The sequence below is a fragment of the Crocuta crocuta genome, unplaced genomic scaffold (genome assembly GCF_008692635.1).
Source record: "Crocuta crocuta isolate KB4526 unplaced genomic scaffold, BGI_CrCroc_1.0 scaffold213, whole genome shotgun sequence".
In the NCBI taxonomy this organism is placed as follows: domain Eukaryota; kingdom Metazoa; phylum Chordata; class Mammalia; order Carnivora; family Hyaenidae; genus Crocuta; species Crocuta crocuta.
The window spans coordinates 5,804,359-5,826,376 of NW_027529442.1; the positions used below are offsets into that span (position 1 = coordinate 5,804,359).

Sequence of the window (22,018 nt, forward strand, 5' to 3'; positions counted from 1 at the left end):
CCGCCGCCGCCGCTGCCGATGCCGCTGGTGCTGCCGCTGCCCGAGCTCACCGTGTTCAGGGAGTTCTGGCTGCCCTGCGGGGTGCGCTTCTCCTCCGTCAGGGACGCCGGCTGGTTGCTGCTGTGGTGGGAGGAGGCCGGCGACGGCACCTCGTTCTCGGCTTTGGGGGCTGCGCGACACAGAGGCCCGGCTCAGCCACCGGTGGCGGCGACAGCCCGCACACCAGCGCCGCGTTGCGGAAGGAGGCCCCCGAGACGCCGGAGCGCCTGCACCTGCCATGGTCACGGTCACGGCGCCCATGTGAAAACACCCCAGGCGATGCCCCCCTCGTGTATCACCGACAGCACCCTGCCTATCAGTACCTACTCTCAGACTTGACTTGGCTGCAAGAGGGACCCGCTCGGNGGGTGGACCGCACCAGGGATGGACGCCACCTTGGCTTTCGAGAACTTGGCGCACGTTCACCTTGTCACCACCCTCAAAAATCACATTTCTGCTCGCCATCCAAGCAGCTTTGCTTTTCATGTTTCCATCAGACAGGACCCTGTACGTTGACTTGGCCATTAAGGGTGCCATATTGTGCGATTCTTGACAACACCTGTCAGAGGTATGCTTAGTCTCTCTCCCTCGTTTCCAACTGTCATTGTCTACTCTGATCACACTCCTGGGTACATTAGCCTCCCTTAGGATTCCAGTTTTATTGCTTTATCAGGTGACAGGGTAAAGCACACCTAAATAAGCCACAGTAATAGGTAGGGGCCACTTAGGTTTGATGCTCCAAACAAAATGCGTGTTGGAGTTTTGGGTAAGAGATTTATTTTCGAAGCTTCTCCCTTAAGATATTTCTTTTTATTGTAGTAAAATATCTGTAACAAAATTTATCATCTTAACCCATTTTAAGTGTATAGCTCAAGGACATTAAGCACTAAGTACACTCATGATGTTGTACAACTGTGACCACCATCGTCTACAGAACCTTTTCATTTGCCAAAATTAAAACTCTGCACCCATTAAACACTAATTAGCCATTCTTCCCTCCACCGACGCTTGGCAATGACCACATGACTTTCTTGTCTCTATGAATTTGACGATCGTATGAATGTAAATATAAGTGAATTCGTACGTTGTTTGTGACTGGCTTATAGTACTTGGTCTAATGTCTCTTAGAGATTTAACATGCCTCTGACCCAATGCTAAAAAGCCCAAATATTTAATTTTTAAAAAATAAATCTGAAACAAACAAAAATCACACTGCTCTACTATTTTTACTTGGGTAAGTGAAGTCAGAAAGTTTTCATCGCATCCCAAAAGCCATTTCTAACTGACAGCTACTGACTGCACGGAGTACCAGTTTAAGAAATACTCTGAGGCCAGAAATGAACTCTTGAGGCATAATCCATGACTGATTAACAGTGTTTTCCATGGTTTCAGTAGGGTAGGACTTGCACACTGGAATCTGATATCTTAATTCTATAATTAATTACATGCCATTTAAATGAGCTACACAAACATTTTTTCACAAGGTGCCAGTTAATTTTATTTGGCAAGTATTTGTTTCATGAATATTAAAGCTACGAAGAAATGATAGCATTTTATGTCCTATTTCTTCAGTAATTCAAGTGATAAAACGCTTAATCTGCTTGTTCTGTATTCTGTCTTGAGTATTTTGAGGTGGGGGCTGCAGACAGAGAATAACCACCAACAGGTGTGCTCTCAAGCGGCTGGTGAGTGAATGGCCAAGGAGACACTTGGACAACAAACTGTCTCAAAATGGCAGATTGTGATTCAGAAGTAAACCCCGATTCACTAGAATGGCAAGGAAGGAATGCCAAAATTGGAAGGCAGTTGGAAGAAGGAGGGAATTTCTGAGGGTTTCACAGGAAGGTTTTATTTGAGCTGGGCCGGAAAGGGTTTGCATGTTTTGAGAACTCAAGTACAGTACGGGAAAGCCTGCAGGCAGGAGGAAGGAGTCAAAGATGGCTGACTAGTGGCCACCTCCACAACTTTCTGATGGAGAAAACAGATCTTGCCTTATTACATATGCAGGCAACAATAGATTAAAGGTTCACCAACTTTTTTATGAGCTTATCTGGTGGCACAAAATGGAGTTCTGGTCTTTTAATTTGAAGCTACGATTGTCCTGACTTTTATAATGGCCTCTATTGTTGAGAATTGACATCAAATGAAGAAGGTGACTAGGTTCTGGTCGGCCAGGGGATGAGCGGACGTAGTATATATTCAACTAGTCCTCTTCTAGAAGCTTTTGCTGAACATGCACGAATGGCACATTAAAGTACTTTTGAGTGACAGAAGTTCTGCCGGGTTTGAGAGAAGCAGACCATCTGGAAATTCTGAGCTTAATCCCATTTGCAAAGATTTGCTAAAATAGATGCTTGAGGAGGCAGACACAGGAAGGAAGCCTTTTCTGTGGCTCGTGACAATGCACCGTCTAAAGGAATGAATTAAAAACATACCTGCAAACACCACTTTACGCCGCACAGTGAGATTGACGTGGCCTTGCTTGGCAGCTTGTTGCATAAGCTGGACCACAAGCTGGTGTGATTTTCCAATTACTGGTGTCCCGTCCACGCAGATTAATTCATCCCCAGACCTCAGGCGGCCGTCCGTATCAGCAGCACCCAGTGGTACGATGTGACCAATATAAATCTGTTGAGTAATTGGATGATGGATGAAAACATTAACCTTTGGATTTACTATTATACTGATGGCCTTCACATTTTTGAGAACACTTCATTGCATTCATTCATGTCTGCACCCTTGCCATATACATTTATTGAGCACCCAGTGGGTACCAGGCCATGGTGAAGGTGCTGTAACAATTCTTACATGGTGCAAAAGTAACTTTTTTTTTTTTTGAAGTGTATTTATTTTTAGTAATCTCTATACCCAACGTGGGGCTTGAACTCACGAGTCAAGAGTCACATGTTCTTCTGACTGAGTCATCCAGGTGTCCCCAAAGTAACTATTTCTTGTTTGGTTCCTTCCATTTATCTGTGGTCTGGTGTGAGGACTCACTCTTTTTCCTCTTTGCAGAAATAAATCACTTTACTCCATCATTTACAAAATCGTTTCTCCTTTTCTGTTTACCTAAGAACCCTCCTTCCAGAAAACTCTGGAAATTATAAGAGTAACACTACTTTTCTTTAAAGGTCTAGCACCATGCCTAGCAATGGGGAATGCACAATAAATACTGTTCCATGAAGAAACAAATTCAGCAGAGTCTGGTTTGACGTCCCATTTCTACACATTTTTAGCACCTGCGAGCAGAGTAGCCTTTGTCTTTAGGGTCTGGTTGTACTGACCACTTATTAAACCTTAGCTAAGGGGTGCCTGGGTTAAGCGGCTCAGTCAGTTAAGCGGCTGACTTCACCTCAGGATCTCACAGTCTACAGGTTCGAGCCCCGCGGTGGGCTCTATGCTGACAGCTGAGCCTGGAGCCTGCTTCCGATTCTGTGTCTTCCTCTCTCTCTGCCCCTTCCCTGCTTGCTCTCTTTCTCATTCTCTCAAAAAGAATAAACATTAATTTTTTTAAAAAACCTTAGCTAAAATATTTGTGTTTCCTTGCCTTCTCTACATAGTAATGCTGTAACCTTTACCTAGTACTTGTAGTTTACAAAGAATTTTGACAAAAGAGTGATTAAGAATATGGACCCTGAAGTCACAGCCATTCCAGTCCCTTCACTTACTAATGCTATGATCTTGGGCAAGTGAATTAACCCTTCTTTGTCTTTATTTGATAATCTGGAATATTGGGGTAAATTCATGAGTTTAATGGAGGAATGAGAGAATGTATGTTAAAAGCCATTAGGACAGGATCTGGCACAGAGTCAGTGTCCAATAGTAAGTATCATTATTATTATTATTATGAGGAAGTTAACAATATTTATCTTTAGTTCCCTCTTCTCATTTCAAAACAGTCCTGTGATATGATACTAATTTTATTCTAAAGACAAAGGAACTGAGGATCAGGAAGGTTAAATGTCTCCTGGCCTTTGTTCAGGGTTCTTTTTATTAGTTGACACCTATTATTTTGTTTTTGTTTCCATTTTCCTTCACGGGGAGCTCCAGATGCTGCCGCCGCCACTTGTTACAATCACCAGTAAAAACGTTTAAGAAGGAAACTCATCTCTTCCTCCTCAGGACAAAAGGAGCACCACCAAATTCAATGAATGACCCATACTGTTAGAGATACGGCAGGCCATGCTGCACGCAGCTGGGCTCAGGTCTTGGTGACTTTGCTGCCCGTTGGCTCTGGTATCTTAGAAAACAGCTCTGGGGGAAGAGGTAGACAAGAGACTCACAGGCTCTCCTGGTTCATTTCCACCCAGAATCCTAAATCCAAATCCAGTCTCTTTTCTCCAGAGAAAGATGTCCTGCTCCTGGTAATCTGGAACTGCAGAGAAGAAAGAAAGATGAGGGAGGTTACTTCTCTGATAAAAGGAACTGTACCCTTAAGGTGGACATAGAGGACCAATCCGGATGGTGCTTGAGCAGATGACAGCTTTCCAACACAGAGAAGGAAGCAAACTAATCTGGATGGATGAAATAACGGAGGACACTGGGCAGAAATCAATGGTGGGACTGGTCCCTGAGCCCTAAGTTTTCTCAAAGGACTAATCACTGTTTGATAATTCCTAATCAAGCCCAAGGCATCATCCTGGAATGTGCCAGAAGTCACTCTTGACTACTGCCCTTGGCGGTGCTGCCAGAGAATTTAAGTAAATGAATATCATGTGTGGGACCACAACGTGGGTGCCCGTGTCTGGGTCACAGTGACCGCTGAAACCGAAGCTCGCTCTGAGGATTCAGAAGTCCTGGCAAGTCATCTGGTGTCATACGAAGCAGAGGATAAAAGAGAACAGCTTGAGGTAGAGTTGTTACTTTTTAAAAACATCACTTTTGTCTCCCTTTATCAAGATCCACAACCCAATAATCTGATTTGTTAGATCATTTTTGCCAAAAGTTACTCTTGAACATCCTAACATTTCCAGGTTTGCAAAGTTGGCTCTATTTCAGCAGTATGACCCAAAAGTAGCCAGCCTTCAATATTCTCAACACGAATGGCGACTACAAAAGTGTTACGTATCAATTTTTCATATTTTCATATTTTTTCCCTAGGATGACTGCCTTACTCCAGAATTTGCCTATAATATTTTAAACCTGTAAGTATTAACTTATTATCCAATAACTTGATATTTTACTCTTAATCTCGTTAATGGTCCAAGCTTTAAAAATAAAAACCTCATTTATTAAAAGAAAAATAACTTCTGTAAGACAAAGCTCGCTGTATGGGAAATTGTTATATACACCACTGTGTTCCTTAACGAAGGTAATAAAAAATATTTCTATTTAATTCTTTGTTAGTATTTTAATGTATACAAGTCTATGTCATGATCTTTGAATGACATATCTTTTATTTAGAAAAAAGTGGTTTAGTGGCAGTGAATCCTAAACAAAACTCACAAATACTGTTCTACAAACTTTCTGGTTTATTTAATTAACAGGGTTTTGGGTTGAAGGAGTGCATAGGCCTGAGGGTTTAATTCCCATCTTCAATTTTGTACAGTGGGGGAGGGAAGAAGAAGGTGGTTGTTCAGTTCAAGTTGACAAGAGATGTCCTTTTTTAGTGGCCACCCATTAGCTTCAAATGTACAGTCAAAGAATATGCCGAGAAAGAAGAAACTAAATGAACAGGTAAGTACAAGTCAGAGAAGTTTGAATCCAGTATTTTTGCCTGAGCTATCTTAATGCCATGGGCTTTCGTTGGTGCTTTATGCCCAATGCTTTTTTATTATAATTGCAGAGGCTAAGGGGCAAGCCTCCATGGAGTATGCAGGTAAGCTACATCATAGGATTCCCATAAACACAATTTGAGAAGGATATTTTCTTGAGCACGCTAAGGTAACAATATTTTCTTTCTGTTCGAGTAGCTGCCGAAAGGGTGTTTGCTCTAATAGCCTCATTGAAACAACAAATTAAATCAGGTTGGGTCTCTGTCTTGGGTTCACTCAAGCAAGAGGATTATTTCCAAAAGAGACCATGGGTGCTTTGCAGCCAGCACTAGGTTGCTGGCAGAGTCTGCCTTGTCTGCTAAACCCTGTGTCAACGAGGGAAGGATCTTTGCAGAGACATCCAGGCTACACCCATTTTTCTCAGCATCATTCAACCCAAGAACACTTGCCCAACCTCCAATGGCACCAACTGTAGCACGTTTCTGCCTTCATTTACTCATTTAGGTCGCAGCTACTATGGTATGGGTGGTTGTGGCCAAAAGACTTAGGCTTATCATAACAGTTTAGTCCAGAGTGGGGAAAAAAAAGTGTTTGTGTCTCTCTGAGAATCAGTGGTCAAGTGGCAAATTTACTGAAAGAGCTTCCTGTTGAAAAGGAAGATGCCCAAAGACACCAAGGATGTTGAAGATGCCAACGATGAGCTGGGAAAACACAGACACAAACATGATACACCAACACAGACATGTTACGAAGAAAGTCTTTTGGCACTTTGACGTCGGCGTCTTGACCATATTACTCTCCCATCAACCACCTTCCATGTAACCAAATATTTGACTTTGGTGATCAATCAGTCATGAACCATGTTATAGAACTTGAGAATTTCTCTCTTTTGTGTTCTCTGCTACCACTTCTCCCCAGGGGCACTGAGGTTTCTAAATCCTCCCCGAAAATGGTTTGTTCTCCTCTTTCTTTCAGGCAGATTTTATAAGAATTAAGTTTTAGGAGGCAGCAGCGAGGAATTATCTTTCTGATATTGATATCAACTGTTTTTTTTTCTTTGAGTGAGGCCGAATCAAAAAAGAACTAAGAAAACTTTGTCCAGTTGTCTGCCTTTTTAAGACCCTGCATGGGGGACAATGTCTCAGTTACCCCCTTTGGCGATGCCAGTGACAACTCAGTAAAGTAGTCAAAAGACTTCCTTTGATAGTTACAAAGAATGGAGTCACCAGGTTTGCAGGGAAACCTCCTGGTATCTCCATTACTACAGACACACATTTCCTGACCTGGATAAAATGTGCCCATCACTTTTTATTTTATCTGGTCTTTGGTCTACACTTGGTCAACAGGAGTGCCGGAACACTTCTGTTCATGGCAGTCCTCTCTCTTCCCTCCCTTCTTGCATTTTCCCCCAGCCCCCGAGACCAATGGCAACATCAAACAGTGTGAATAATAATGGAGAAATAAAAGTTTTCAGCAGATCCTTACTCTGACATTCTCCAAAACTCGTGGAATTGATTTCTCTTTCTCTTTCACCCTTGCTCAATCCCGATGCAGGCGAAGGTGACATAGCTGGAATATTAATTTCACAATTTTGCAAAGCTTAATGTATGTGCTTTCTCTTAGTTCATTTTAATTTAGTTTTGATTGATAAGGAATGCGCAGTTAAGCTTTCACAGTAAAGGTCATGGCTGCTATGGATTTTGAAAGACTAGAGTTTTGATTCTGTGTTTCTTTTTTTTCCCTTTTTTTCATGATGCTTTTCTTGTCAAAAAGCTGGTATTTACAGTTGTTCCACAGAGAATTTCATGGAACTAGCATTACCATCCCAGACTCTTCACATTAAATTATACCTTTAAGTACACATTTTCGTATGACCTTGTTTTAATCATGTCATGCACTTTAGGTTTGTCTCAACCTTGATTTCCTTTTGAAAAAAATTAAGTATACCTTTTGTTACTGCCATGCCACAGCATTTATTTTAAAAAGTATTAGATTCCCAGTGGAATACATTCTTCTACTAATACCTGTTCAGATGAATTCTAAGCATTTCAACCAGAGTAGCCTTTTATTTAGAGACACAAATCATCAGATCTGGTCAAGATTGGAACAAAACACAAATAAGAGCTGTCATAACAGCTTTTAAAAATCTACAAGTACAGCCAAGCTCCTTAAACTCACTACAATAGAGGATCCCATCAACCAATTCCAAATTTGTGAGCGTGTTTCTCCTGAACAGGACAGGTTTACAATGTCTGACTTTTTTCTTTCCAAACTATTTTATGAACAGGCACTGTTGCAATTGCCAAGCTTTAGACTTCCTTTTGTAGTACATACTACATACTAGCTGATCTCCCTGAATATTCACTAGTAAGATTGCATCTGTGTCATTCTTAAAGACATGTGAGCAACTGACATGTTACCAGAGAAAATACAAAGCAGGCCACATGGCTTTTAAAGGACTACCATCCTTGCCTTTGTTTTTAATTAAACTTTGAAGCCCTTCAAAGGGATTTACTAACACATCTGCAACTCAGATTGATTCATTTTGACGCTGGTGTTTTGACAGATGGCCCTATCAGGAACACAGTATTTTGTACAGCATTTAGACCACGTGAAGGAATCTGATCAGAGATTGTGTTAATCTTCCCACTGTCCTTCAGAATGAAATGAAATACAAGAAAAATATATCTTCCAAACAAGAAGGATAACATGGGTCCAATGAAAGTGTTATTCCTGACTTGAACTTCCCTGTTTTTCCTGGAGAATTTTGTTCCTTTTAATGTTTTGGGGGGAGGGGCAGGGAATCACTTCTAACAAGGGCTACGTGCTGTATTTTTTTTTTCCCCTGTGAAAGACAAGATAAAAAACAACCTAAGGTAATGAGAGAAACAGATCTGGGATAAAGCAAAATGCTGATTAAAAGACAAGATTGATGCAGATTCATTTGCAGGTACTGTGAAAAGAAGAAAATCTGTGACAGACACTGAATAATTACCACTGGGGGGAAAGTCTCATCATTACTCTCATTGAGTGGTGAGGAAGAAATCCATGTGAATCTTATCATCAATTAGGTTGCTACGATCACTCAATTATGGAACCTCCAATCACCAAAAAGAAATTGATTCTCATTTATGTTGCTAGCTCTTATTCCTTAGATGTTATAGAAAGTGGAGACAAAACTGGCACCATTCCAAATATTTTAGTCTGACAGCCGCCTGAATAATTTTGATGCTTAAATAAGCAGCTGGCTGTGTGGTAAAAGTACGTATTTTACTTTTTCCGGTAAAAAGTTTTTGGACAATTTGATAAGACACTAAATTCTTGGGAAATTTTGCTTCCCTCGAGCTGAACATGGCATTGGAGCTGGAGTCTTCTATTAAATGGGTATGTGAGAGTCGACTGTCAATCTGCCATGCCCCACCGGCACTGCAGAACACGATTTATTTCATCACCAAAAGATTCATACATGAGGAACTCAGTCATAAATGTGTACTCTACTGAGAAGAGCAGGTGGTTGGTCAATAAAGCAGTATCTCTACATCCAGTGAAGTTGGGCCATTGATTGGAGGAGCCACATGGTTAGAGAGAAATGTGGAGAGAATGTGAAAGTATTCCTCTTTGGAAAACATTTGCTCAATGAAATCACTACAATTAGTGAGAAGACAGAGTGAGAACAGACTCCGTTTTCATACATAGCAACTAAGGCTTATGAGGGATGTTCCAAATGGAACTTCATTTCCTCTGGCCTGGCCTCCGGGGTACTCTCGGGGTTTTTCTCGACCAGGGACTAAATGAATTCCTTCTCAGATTATCTGGTTTTTGTCAGCATAGGAACCCTTAGCCAAAATGGCTTATTTCATGTCCCACACTGTTGTAGTAAGAAGGCAGTGATACTTCTCCCTTGACGAAGGAAAGAACAGGTGGACCCCCGAGTGACTTCTAAATTGTGATAATCATCTAGACTCCAGACTTGTGCCCCCTCACTGCTGAATTTCCCCCAGGAGTGTGGCCAACTGTCCTTCTCAGAGAGGGATGCTGGCTTCCCTTCCCGGTTTTGTTTGGGTCACAGAGAAATCACTCCAGCCAGCAGAGGAAAGGCTTCACAGCCAAGTCTGAGGGGGTGAGCAAGAGGCTGGAGCCTTGGGGGCTTTGCCTGAGAAGCAACCGCAGCCGTGGATCAACAAAACTTGTCTGGAACTGGAGAGGGAGGGAAGAGGTCAGTCCCAAGGGGGATGGACAAACTGATTCTCTTTCCTCCTCCATTTTTAACCGGACCCTTCACCAGACGAGGCCTCCTCTCTCATGGAACATTCTCGCATGTTCCCCACACCCCAGAGGGGAAACACTGTGCACCAACTCCTTCAGGGCTGCTGTGTCCTGACCAGTCATCCTCATGAGAAAACATCAGTAATAGCAATTGCCAAGAAAGGGGTCAGTCTGCAGCCCTGAAGATTAGAGCATCTTAGGAGCTTTCATTGATAATGACAGGATAAATGATTATTACGTTTCGTGGACAGTCTTTGGACTGTTGAATTGAGTATGTTCAACATGTTGAATTGTATATGAATTATCCCTTCATAATAGAAAGAAATAAAGCGCAAAGGCAATATTAACTGTATGAGAGCCAAAAAGTGGCAGTGCATGCTGCCACTCGTTCCTATTTATCGAAAAGGTGAAGCCAAAGGAACACACTTAACCACAGCATAAATAATTAAAGCACAAACCACTCACTGGGTTCTTTTTTCTTTTTAAGGGGAACATTTAAAAAAAAGCTGATAATGGTAAAAAAAAAATACCAGTATTTTTAAAAACTAAGAGACCGCTAAGAAAGCATTTAATTTCTTCTCATTACTCCTGCAATCCAAACCAATCACATTTATGTTCTATGGTACATCAGAGCCGTTTCATAAGAACACGCCGCGATCTCTACACGTGGAAGAGTTAATGAGATGGCAGCTCTTATCTGCCACTTCTTCTAAGTGAAGGTTAAAATAAATCCATTTTTATCCAGGCCCTTTATTTGACCACCATCCTTATCGAGCCCTCCCCGAAGTGGGATACATAATGGATCCCCCACGAACACCCAGCAGATGCTATCACTACTCTGAGACGCTTTCGCCTCTCACCTTGATTTACCTCGACTCTGTGTACACACTGAAAATCTATTTTCAAGAAGCCTCAGGAGACAGTTGGAGCCTTGGGCAAGGGGCTCGGGAAGACAGGGGCCAGGGTACTACTCACGTCGGTTTTCATACATGCTCCTGGACTGGGCCCAGATTTTAAAAGGATCTGGTTTTTTCTGCCCAGAGCTGTCGGTCTGGTCTGGAGCCGGGGCCTCGGCAGGTGGGTACTCGGGGGGCACCTGCGTGCTGTGGCTTGGGGAGGCCGTGTGCAGGCTCCGGTGGCTGGAAACACTGTGCTGGGAACTATTCTGGCTGTCTTTTCTTTCCAGTGGTTGCTGAAAGCAAGCGAGTGAGAGAAGCAAGAAGACAATTGTTATTGGTTCCCCGAGTGGGTGTTTCTATCAGCTTGTTTTTGTTCAGCACGTCTGCGCACACATACATAAATATATCAACAACATTTTGGCTTCCATCTTTCCCCAGCTAATGCTGCATGCAGATAAATCCCCAGGGGATTGGCAGACAGGGAGAGGGGTGGGCCAGATGGGGAGACATAATCACAGACCATATTGCTCTCTGGGCTGGAGCGGAAGACAAATCCAATTTCCATCATAGGTTCCCGGCTAAGACACTGGGTGTGTGCATTACAAGATGTATCAATTTAGCATCCTCATTTGTGTTCTTGCTGTTTTAAAAGGTCCCAGGGCAAGCTGTGATATGGGGGACCTTAGGATACTGTGGTAATTATCTAGGTGACGGAGGATGATGGCACGGACCGGCGTAATGTGGCGGAGGCGGAGACGAGTAGGTTGTACCGAAGGTGTGAGAGAAAGGAATCAAGGGTGGCTTGAAAGCTGGGGGCCTGCTCCAACTGCATGTCTCAAGTAGCCTCTTACCGATATGGCAGAGATAAGGGGGAAGATTTGGGCCTGTGCAGTTAGAAGTAAGAATTCAGTTCTGGGCTTCTAAATTTGAGCTTTCAGACATCAACCTGGACATGTCCTATAAGCAACTGGATACAAGATGTATCACTTCAACATCATCAACTTTTTGGCAAAACACGTGACACAAAAACCATGAGTGATTTAAATGTAAGGCTATTAACATCCAGAATCGGGGCTAAAAATGGTCCTGGGAACTTCCCATTTTGCATCTTGCAATCATCAAAGGCCCTACTTTCACCTTTTGCCATTAGTTCTTACACTGTAAGGAAGAGATCAGACCTTTTAAAAAATCAGGTTTGCCATTATATGTGCACTGGTACTTATAAGCATAAGTAATTATCATATGAACAGCTTCTGTAACTCTTAGCTACGCAATTTTGCAGCCGTCACAATTCACCTCTTGATCTCCGGACACTGCTGTTGCTTAAAAAACCAAGATCAGATTTTATATATGGGTTGACCTCAGGAGGTCAGCCTTGTTAGATCTGCAGCCTGTCCAAAGTCCAAGCAGTGTTCAAAAGGCAAGAGTTTCATTACATTTCAATAGAATAAGAAGGTTTCTGTGCTTTAAAACCTGCTCAGCAGAAGACCCTTCCCGTTTTATGAAATGCACTTTGTTTGAATGGTGATTGAATGGAGAGTAAAACCTAGTGGGAAGAAAAATACCTGGTAGGAAGTGAAGGAGTTTCAGTTCTGATTTTCTTGAAAAAAGATGGTAGTAAGCCCAGGTGTTTAGTTTCCCCCATTCAAAATACAAATTCCAGAATCCTTCCTCTCACTTAATAGATGTCCTTACACTTACCTGTATAGAAGCATCGTAAAGGGGCAGAGGACAGGAATGGGTATCTCTGTCCACTCTTACTGAACCTGTATAACTTATGCTATTTAAGTGGTTTTGTAAGATCTTTTGAGCGAGAGCATTTCAGTTCCCTAAAGTGTCATGTAACATCAAAATCTTCCCCTTGGTCTTACAATCAATTCTATCAAAACCCTTCCTCACACTCTCCCCAGGTACCCTTCACCTTTTACCTCCCATCTTCATGGAAATTTTCAAATTCCCTTTCATTTAAATCTCAGGCCCCTTTACTCCCTCCCTTTCCAATCTTCACTTCAATGTCAGTATCTGAAGAAAGTCCCAGAAGGACAAAAACTTCATTTACCCTTGACTGAGATTACAAGTCTGAGTATGGATTTTGGCAAGGATTCAAAGGTGAGGAGATTGGGCATGTATTTAATGAAGGCAAGACAGACTACTTAAAATTATATTTGGTGTGCCTGATGGAGCAATGTGAGGCCCATATACTACACTAGCAAAGAGGTCTTGGTAAGGAAACCATGGGAGACTGAGGTCGCTCGGACTCAGGGGGACAACATACTGTGGTGAAGGTGGCACAACCCACGGAGGTTTGGACAGGGACAACTACTGCCATTCCCCCATATCGATGTTGTTCCCTTTTGAGGATGAAGTGTTCAGCTCAGACCTGCATGGATCTGCATCCCAGAAACTTGGGGCCAGCTCTCTGATTTCTGCCCTCCAAGAAGCTCAGTGGCTGCCTTCTTGCTTCCCCAGGAGACATGCTCAAGATTTTGAGTCAGAAAATGTTAACGGCGGATATATCCTCCATTCTCTTTTGCTCATGCGTGGGAATTTCCCTTCATTGTGGTCGTTGCAAGGGTCTCGATTATAAATAAGCACATGCAGCTGAGCCCACTTTTGGTGTGCACACACACTGGCATAGAGAGGGAAAAAATGGGGTTCAGGGAGGCTTTCTCCCCTCTTATACTTTCCTGTATTATCTACTTTTTACAAGGTAGAAAACATGTTTTAATTTATTTTTAATGTTTATTATTATTGAGACAGAGAGAAACACAGCATGAGTGGGGGAGGAGCAGAGAGAGAGGGAGACACAGAATCCAAAGCAGGCTCCAGGCTCTGAGTTGTCAGCACAGAGCCCGACGTGGGGCTCGAACCCACAAACCGTGAGACCATGACCTGAGCCGAAGTTGGACACTCAACCATCTGAGCCACCCAGGCGCCCCCTAATGTTTATTTATTTTTGAGAGAGAGAGCCAGAGCGCGAGCAGGGGAGGGACAGAGAGAAGCAGATGAGAATTAAGCAGGCTCCAGGCTCTGAGCTGTCAGCAGAGCCCGATGCAGGACTTGAACCCTCAGACCACAAGATTATGACCTGAGCGGAAGTAGGATGCTGAACCGATTGAGCCACCCAGGCACCCCATCTACTTTTTATAAGGTATAGATAATGCTTGTTATAATCAAGACAAAATTTAAAGCTATTTTCATTTTGAAATAACCTTTGGTCAGGAAAATTAATGGGGCTATTACTTTTTATATTTTGGTAGTGTTTTATTTTTGTTCTTGGGAAAAAAGGAAAAGAGTGTTTTAAATATAAAAGCAAGTAATTCCACAGATTAAGGACCTCTGGAGTTCACCCTAAGAAGTACGTCCCTCCATTCAAATGCCCACTGTCTCTTGGTTCCTCAAATGAGTAGCAAATGCCAGACTGTGGGAATGGTCTGTTGACACTAACTTCATTTCACAGGTAAAGCCAGCCTCTGACCCCTGAATCTTCAGGGTCCTTCATGTCAAGATGACCCTTCACAAAGCTGCAGTGGGACCCACAGTGAGCTGTCCTGCGGGGTTACCTGATGGGAAGGTCATCGCCTTCTTCCTTTCCCAGGGCCACTCTGTAGTCCCTGGAACCCCACCTTAACCTCTGCCACTCACTCCCTCTTTCCGAATTGGAGAAAAATGTCTTTCTGGCAACCTTGCTGGACAGAATCCAGCAACGGGCTGGCCTTGCCTCCTGCAGAGAATGCACACGTGTTCTTACACACATGCCCACAAATGCACACACGCACAGACTCTGTCCGCCGCCTCATGGCTTCCCAAGGCCCTTTGAGGGCTGCCCCACCGTAACAAATCTCTGACACGGAGGACCCGGAAATCTTGGGCTTAACTGAAGACACAGCTTTGCCATGACCGCGGTATGCAAATGAAGTCTACCAGAAATTGCTTGGGCCATTTTTCAAATTTTAACACCCTTTCTCATCTCCCAATAAATGTCTGACTTCGGTCCAATTTAACACAAAATGACAGAACGTGGAATGAGTGTGTAAAACTGTCTCTGAAGCTTTGTCTCTGCATCCCTTTCAAATGCCATCTAGACTCTGTCCCTAAATTTGGAAAAGAGAAGTAAATAAGGTACCATCCTGAGAATATGCTCAAAAACAACAACAACAACAACAACAAAAACCTATCACTAATTCAAGCTATGACTAGATGACATATTCTAACCCACACTAATGGGCTAATGCACAACATTCTGGAAGCTGTTTAGATGGAACCTTACCTTACGTTTCTTTTCAAGTTCAATTGTGAACACCACTTAATTTGAAGATGCATTCTTTATTTAATATTGTGGTACTCTAAGTTTTTTGAAGCTATGTGCTCTGTGTGTCTGTGCTAGAGTCCAAAATATGCCTTTTTCCTTTCTGTGAGCATGCTAATTAGCTTTGATGCTGTCTTTTATCTGATTAGAGCCCAGAACTGCCCAGGAGAAAAGTTAGGATTATGTATCTCTCAAATTAAAGTCAACCTGTAGCTCTCCGGCCACCTGGAATTACCTCCCAGGAAAGACCTGGGGCACGAGAACAAGTTTCCTTCTGAACTAGTTATAGCACAGGATCAGATGTGCATCTGGTGGGATTCTTTCTCCTCATTTTTCTAGGTGAGAAACTGGCCCAAAGAAGTATCTGTAGTTAAAGAGACATCTCAAGTCTGTTACTCGATACATACTAGCACCATGCGAGGACCTGGGACACAAATAACAGAATGTCCAGACTAAGCCCTCTTATGTCACTACCCACAATGCATATTTATTCACTCATCCAATAACTACATACTGGACACTTCCTATGAGCCAGATTCTCCGGGATACAATGTGTAAGAAAGAAAGAGATGGTACCTAAGCTCTTAGAATTTATGCTTCTGTATCTAGGTGTATGTGTGCTGATGGATATTAATCATAAAATCTTAACAGTTTGATAACAACATACTGCAATGTCCTTTAGCTGGGTGGTAGGAAGACACTTTTGGAAAAACAGTCCCTCAAGGCAAGCAGCATATGCCAAGTCTTCAAACCAAAAAGGAGCTTGGGCGGTCTGTAAACAGAGAGAATGTAGTGGGACACAGCAAGGGAGTGGGGTGGCCTGACATGACTTGGAGACCAGATACCACAAGGACTTTGAGGGGTGCTTTAAAGAGTCTGAGTTTCATTCTTAGTTCAGAGGGGAGGAAATCCACTCACGAATCGGAAGCAGGGATGTGCCAGGAGCCAAATGACTTATAGAACGCTTGGTCTGGCTACTGAGGGATGGATAGGTTGGTGTGGAGAGGAGGAAAAGCAGAGAGGGGAGGCTACTGTGTAGTCTGTGTGAGAGACCCAAGGTGGTTTACACTAAGGGACAGCAGTGATAAGGGGGGCGGGGGAACAAGTGAAGTCAAAGACATTCTGGTGCCAGATTCAACAGGCACTGCTGAAAGGAGGGCAGGGCAGGGACGAGGAAGAGGAGGGGGAGGGGGAGGGGGAGGACATCTTGGAACCATGGACATCCACCTCCCAGGTCTCCGCCTTGAGCAACTAGTTGGAAAGGTGTGCCACATACTGCGATGGGCATTTCCGATACTAGCAGTTGTCACTATGCTGATTATTTGGGATGCAAGATTTTGACCTTCAAATATCCTATCATTTGATTAGGAAGAAAGAAATGGGCTCAGGTTTCAAAACTCCACTAATATACTTGGCCACACACTACCCACACGCTTGTGTTCATAAGATCTTTTCAAATAAAACTGTACTGGTCTCCCTAGAACAAATGATTTCCTAACTATCGATAGGCCAGGGCAGTTGGGGAGATGCAATGCTTTGTATACATGGAAGTAGGGGAAAAAAATCAACTCATCAGTATTTCACAGAATGATTTCAAAATGAAAGTACTTATAAAGTGAGCTGAAAATATTTGCTCTGAAGAGCAAATGAATACAGACAGCACTTAGGAGCTTAAATGATGAAAAGAATTCATGTGGCTTAAAAATGACAAATCGATCCATTTTAAACCAAAATTATTTACAGTTCACTTATCTGCCAAGACTGAAGGCCACTGCAGTGATTTACATGGACAACAGGAAAAACTCCAAGTGCTGATAAGATATTAGGCCAATGTCATTAAAGGTTGTGCAAAAATCGGAGATTCAAATACAAGCCAAAGCAGAGGATGGTCTTTCTCCTTGACTCTTTCTTTTATCATTTGTGAGGCAAAGTCAAATAATCTCTTCCAAAAAGGCAGACGAGAGGAGTTAATGGAGAAGAAAAGAAAGTAACGATTGGATATGAAAATGAATTTCGGTTCACATGGAATGTTTGAAAGAAATTTAATACACAAGCAAAGCCTATGTTCTAGGTTCCAAGAGGCTGAGGGAGTACATCGCCGTGAGAAATTGAGGGACAATGACACTTACATAAGTGACCCTAATCTTTCTTCCTGCTAGTCTTTGCTTCTTCGTGGCTCTGGGGAGCTAAGGCCACCAGGAGAATTTGAAAACCAGGCAGGATACTAAAACTCGGTGATTTGGGCTGGGGTCACTCACTGGGCACATTATGTGAGAGATATCTCTCTCACATCTCTTTAACGACTGGTTGTCGGCAACGTCCTTAGGGTCCCTTCCAGGGGAAAGGAGCCGAGGACAACGGAACAGAAACCTGTCACCGTTGTTTCCTTTCAGCTTCCCAGTTGCTGCCTTTGCCGCAGTCTGTGGAACTGACTTCCTTGGTCTCTCTGACATTTGGTGAAGTTTTCAGTAATGGGGAAAATTTGTCTTCTTTATGAATATGGTATGCTTTCTATGTGACCATAACAGCTAAGTAGATATGGTTCCCTGCATCGCTCAGGCTGCTGGGGAACTCAGAAAAATTCCATAGCTCAATCACAGCATCTCAGCTTTGGGTCCTTTCAACGGCTTTGTAAGGACTATTTAACTTTGGTTGTTGTAATTAAGGGCTAAGTGATTATCATGATGTGTGTACCTCGTTCTACATTATCCTTCCTCTTTTTTTCACTTAGTAAAGTTTCTGACTTTATGCCCCATGAGGAGGATGCATACACATCTGCCTTTTTATGTGGCTTTTGTTTCTCTCCCCATTTGCATGAAGGCAGGAAGGTTTTCCGGTTTAGATCCTGTTGTATATTCGCACTGGGTCTGGCATATAGAAGATCCTCAATGAACACAGGCTGATGTACCAAATGCATACAAATTTTGGTGATTTGTGACAACGAATCCTTTTTTTGAAAGAAGCATTCGAAACATCATTTGTTTGCAAGCCCCATGAAGAAAGGCACAGGACCAACCGATTTACCATAGTACTTCCCGTGCCTCATGCCAAACCTGACACTTACTAGGTTCTTGATACTAATTGCTAAATAAATGGATGGATGGATGGATAGTTGAGGGATGAGCGCATAAAAGAGAAATGCATGGATAGATGCATGGATGGTTATGGAGACAGAGGAACGGATGAAGGAAGGGAGAAAGGGAAGTCACAGTTGGGAAACAAACTAGTAAGAAAACGAAAGTGAATGCTGACTTAAAATTCAGGGTTTGGTGTCATATTTAGAGTTTTAAATTCCTTTTTTTAAAGTTTATTTATTTACTTTTTAGTAATCTGTACACCCAACGTGGGGCTCAAACTTACAACCCCAAGATCAAGAGTCACATGGTCCATCTACTGACTGAGCCAGTGAGGCGCCCTTAGGGTTTTAAATTCTTACAAAGCCCTTGTGCGTGATTCAGAACAAGAGTCTCGTTAAACAAGTTTCCAGTCAGGATGATAAAATTGGGCCTCACAATCACTTTTCCAGGGAGGTCTAGGCCCTGACAGCAAATACGTCTTATTTTTGTCTCTGCCATGTGGCAGAAAAATTCCTGATGTTATGGTATGAACATCCAGGTATTAAATGAATAACATGTTACTAAAGCACTGCCACTGTTCCCAGTGAAGACAGAGCCCATAAACTCAACGTTTAAACTAAATCTAGTAGGTGAAACTGCTTGTTAGAGTAAGAGAGAGAGACCGCCCAGGAGGGGAAACAAGATCAAAAAGTCCTTTTGTTCTAATAAAATCCCAACTACTTAATTATTGAAAACATTTAAAAAAAGGTATAAGGGCAAAAGGAAGCTGTCAGTCGTATGAGTGAGCCAAGAATGTCAGAAGCCTCTATGAACAGAGAAAAAACACGGTCCTGGGTTAAGACCGCATATTCACAGAGCTAATGGTAATCTCGGCACGTGATGAGCTGGCACAATCGGTGTGCATTCATTACTTATCCTGCACAACACACCCTGTCTGCTCTGATGTGCCTGGCTTTCTGGAACCATGACATCCAGCTTTCCCATGGATTCCCTTCTACCCCACCAGAAAAATCCCATCATCTTCAGTCTCCCTGGCAGGACATCATCAAAATTCTAACTGGGGAAGGGAAGCAGCTTTCAGCCCACCTGTCCAGAGCTGCCACGGATCACAGATGTTAAGCAGTGCTCTACTGGCAATGGCAGACCTTGGCTGAGAGTTCCCAAATTTTGTACAGCGGCTGGCAGAGTGTGCCAGCAATGCTGTGAAAGCCATCATCCCTGTGCTGGCACAGCAATCAGGTAAGGACAAGCCCCAGGCTGGGGGCTTGTTCTTTTCTAACCCGACAGTGCACCGGGCTCTTAGCTTGCGGTAATTAAGAGCCAGCAGACTGTGGGCAAAGCAGTTAAGAACGCTTTTTTTCCTAGGAATGCAGCCGGAGTAATTGGCTTGCTGCTTGCTAATGACACGGCTTCTACAAAAATAAACTGTCATAGGGAATTCTCTTAACTGACTTGGTGAAAGCAGGCTCTATACCTGTTTGATATCCTTTGAGTTCAGCAGCAAATTCCAAAACACTTTGGGGAAGAAAAGATGCAAATGAAATCCACAAAATCCTTTTGCAAAGTAAGTTTAAATGGGATGCACAACCAAAAACAACACCTTGCTACTTGATGTCAGGCTCCCTAGCCAGACCTGCTATATCTTCTCCAGTAGGCTCCTCCTTAAGACTCTTCTCCATGTGGGGTGTGTAAATTAACTCCGTGCATCACATAAAATGCTTGCGGGTGGGGAAGGAAAAAGGATTGCTAACTCAAACTCATGTGACACATCTTTTGGATTTGCTTCTATTTCTCTGAAGCCTGAATAAGTTTCTATGACTCGGGGATGAGGACACATGTGTGCCATGTGCATGCACGTACACACACATACGCGTGCACGTGGCACATACGCACGCTCATGAGTGCTGGCGTCCCTGTGGTTCCGATGTGGACACCTACCAGTGCTTTTCAGCTTAAACATTAATGCAGACTGACAAGGGAAGCAGCCCGAAGTCACATGTTCTAGACACCACAGCCCTGTGCCACTGGAAAGCACATCAATTATTGCAGGTTTTTCTCTTTGGACAACTTAGGAGTGGAACTTAAGAATGCAAGAAGCTTCTTTGCTCATCCCCTTAATAAACTTCCACCTTTCGCCGCCAGGCTTGGAGACAGGTGGAAAGAATTCCACTGCAGCCCCATGAGCTGCAAAGTTTTAAAGGCTGTCCTTTCCCGGATGGCAGAAAGCCGTAAATTTTCCCTCCCCCAAATACTCTAAGCCACATGGAAGCACCCCTCTCTACCTGAACGTTAATGAGTCAGGAAGCTTCTTTCTCTCAGATCAATTTCATAGGCATCTTAGTTCCAGATTTTGAGTTTTTAAGTAGCATTTTAATTTGTTGTCAGTGCCCTGGGAACAGAAGCTCACACCACCAAGCAAAACACCATAGCCTCTAAGCTATTAGCTAACATGTCAACTAGGTAATGCATCTTCAGGGAAACCAGATTAGAAAGGACAGCAAAACATTGATTTTTTTTTTTTAAAAGAATCCTATACCTGCAGCATAATGCTGCTAAAGCTAGCAAAACAACAAAGGGCATTTCGACAGCAAGGAAATGTCTTATTCACAATGCTGGGGCAGGGAACAGTGTTCCACGTGAGCATGGATATATGGACAGGGCAAAGCAATTCTTCTTTAAACCTGCAGGCTTTCTAATTTTGTAAATAATTCATCAACCAATGCATAAGAAAGCTCAGGGAGAGAATCTGCCCATGTGAACGGATGGAAACACCAGTTAAGAGGAACCTTACCCAGGAAGCAGGTGGAGCTTTCCCCCACCCGCCTCCCAAAGCAAACAATAGCATTTGTATCAAGTTAAAACACCTAAGAAACTCATCCATTTGAACCAGAGTTGTAATGCATTTACACAAGAGAAGATTCCAAACATGCATTCTTTAACGTGGCTCCAGCAGCCTGCCCACAAATCACTAGACAGTTAAAGACAAACCCAAACACCTTCTATACCAAACACATCCTCAGAACTCAATCAAATGAGCCCTGGCTACTGTCTCCCGCATCTACTCTAAAACACATTTCGTGAAGGCAAGCCAGACAGCGTCCCTTCCCACCACCAGACACCCAGCCCCCCAAAACAAGAATGAAGTAACTGACAAGTCCTTACCGACTTTGGGCTCTTCTTGGGAACTGGCAACCCTGGAAAAAATGCAACAAGGAGGGAAGAGGGGAAGAAATCATTAGCATATAAATGTTACCTTTTCCTTAAAGAACAATCCCCAGGTGTTTCATGGCAACCTAGCCATCTGCAGAGTTATGTCAGATTTCTCCCCAGCATCGGAGTTACCAGGCTGTTCATATCGAATCAAAGCACAGGGAGGAGGAGAGCGAGAGGCAGGAGATCTATCTGCATTAGCTATGCTGGCTTGTACTGCAGCAGCCTGGAGGCTGGGAAAAGAAATTCACAGACCTCAGCGGCCTGGGAAATTGAACACTTGGACAGAATCTCAAATGCTCTTCTGGATTAAGAGAGACTTAACTTACAATTAAGTCCAGGATATTTCCTTTCCACACGATCCACTTGTCAATTGAAGCGGACCAATCAGGACACAGGAAGGGGTGTATATTTAGTTGCAGAGGAGTACATGGTTAAAATTAAATTTTTCTTTCCTTTTTTTTTTTTGGTCGTTTTTTTCCTTTCCTGCATGCCCACCCCCCC

General features: G+C 43.1%; 1 protein-coding gene across 1 annotated transcript in view; it reads right to left on the reverse strand.

The window, feature by feature from the left end:
• MAGI1 (membrane associated guanylate kinase, WW and PDZ domain containing 1) overlaps positions 1-22,018 on the reverse strand; it is a 253,203-nt gene that overhangs the window by 23,332 nt on the left and 207,853 nt on the right. Inside the window, 6 exon segments of the mRNA XM_077760232.1 lie at positions 1-169; positions 2,475-2,667; positions 4,323-4,414; positions 7,239-7,322; positions 10,995-11,211; positions 21,467-21,498. The exon segment at positions 1-169 is cut by the window's left edge and continues 10 nt beyond it. Coding sequence (XP_077616358.1) covers positions 1-169; positions 2,475-2,667; positions 4,323-4,414; positions 7,239-7,322; positions 10,995-11,211; positions 21,467-21,498 — 787 coding nt within the window.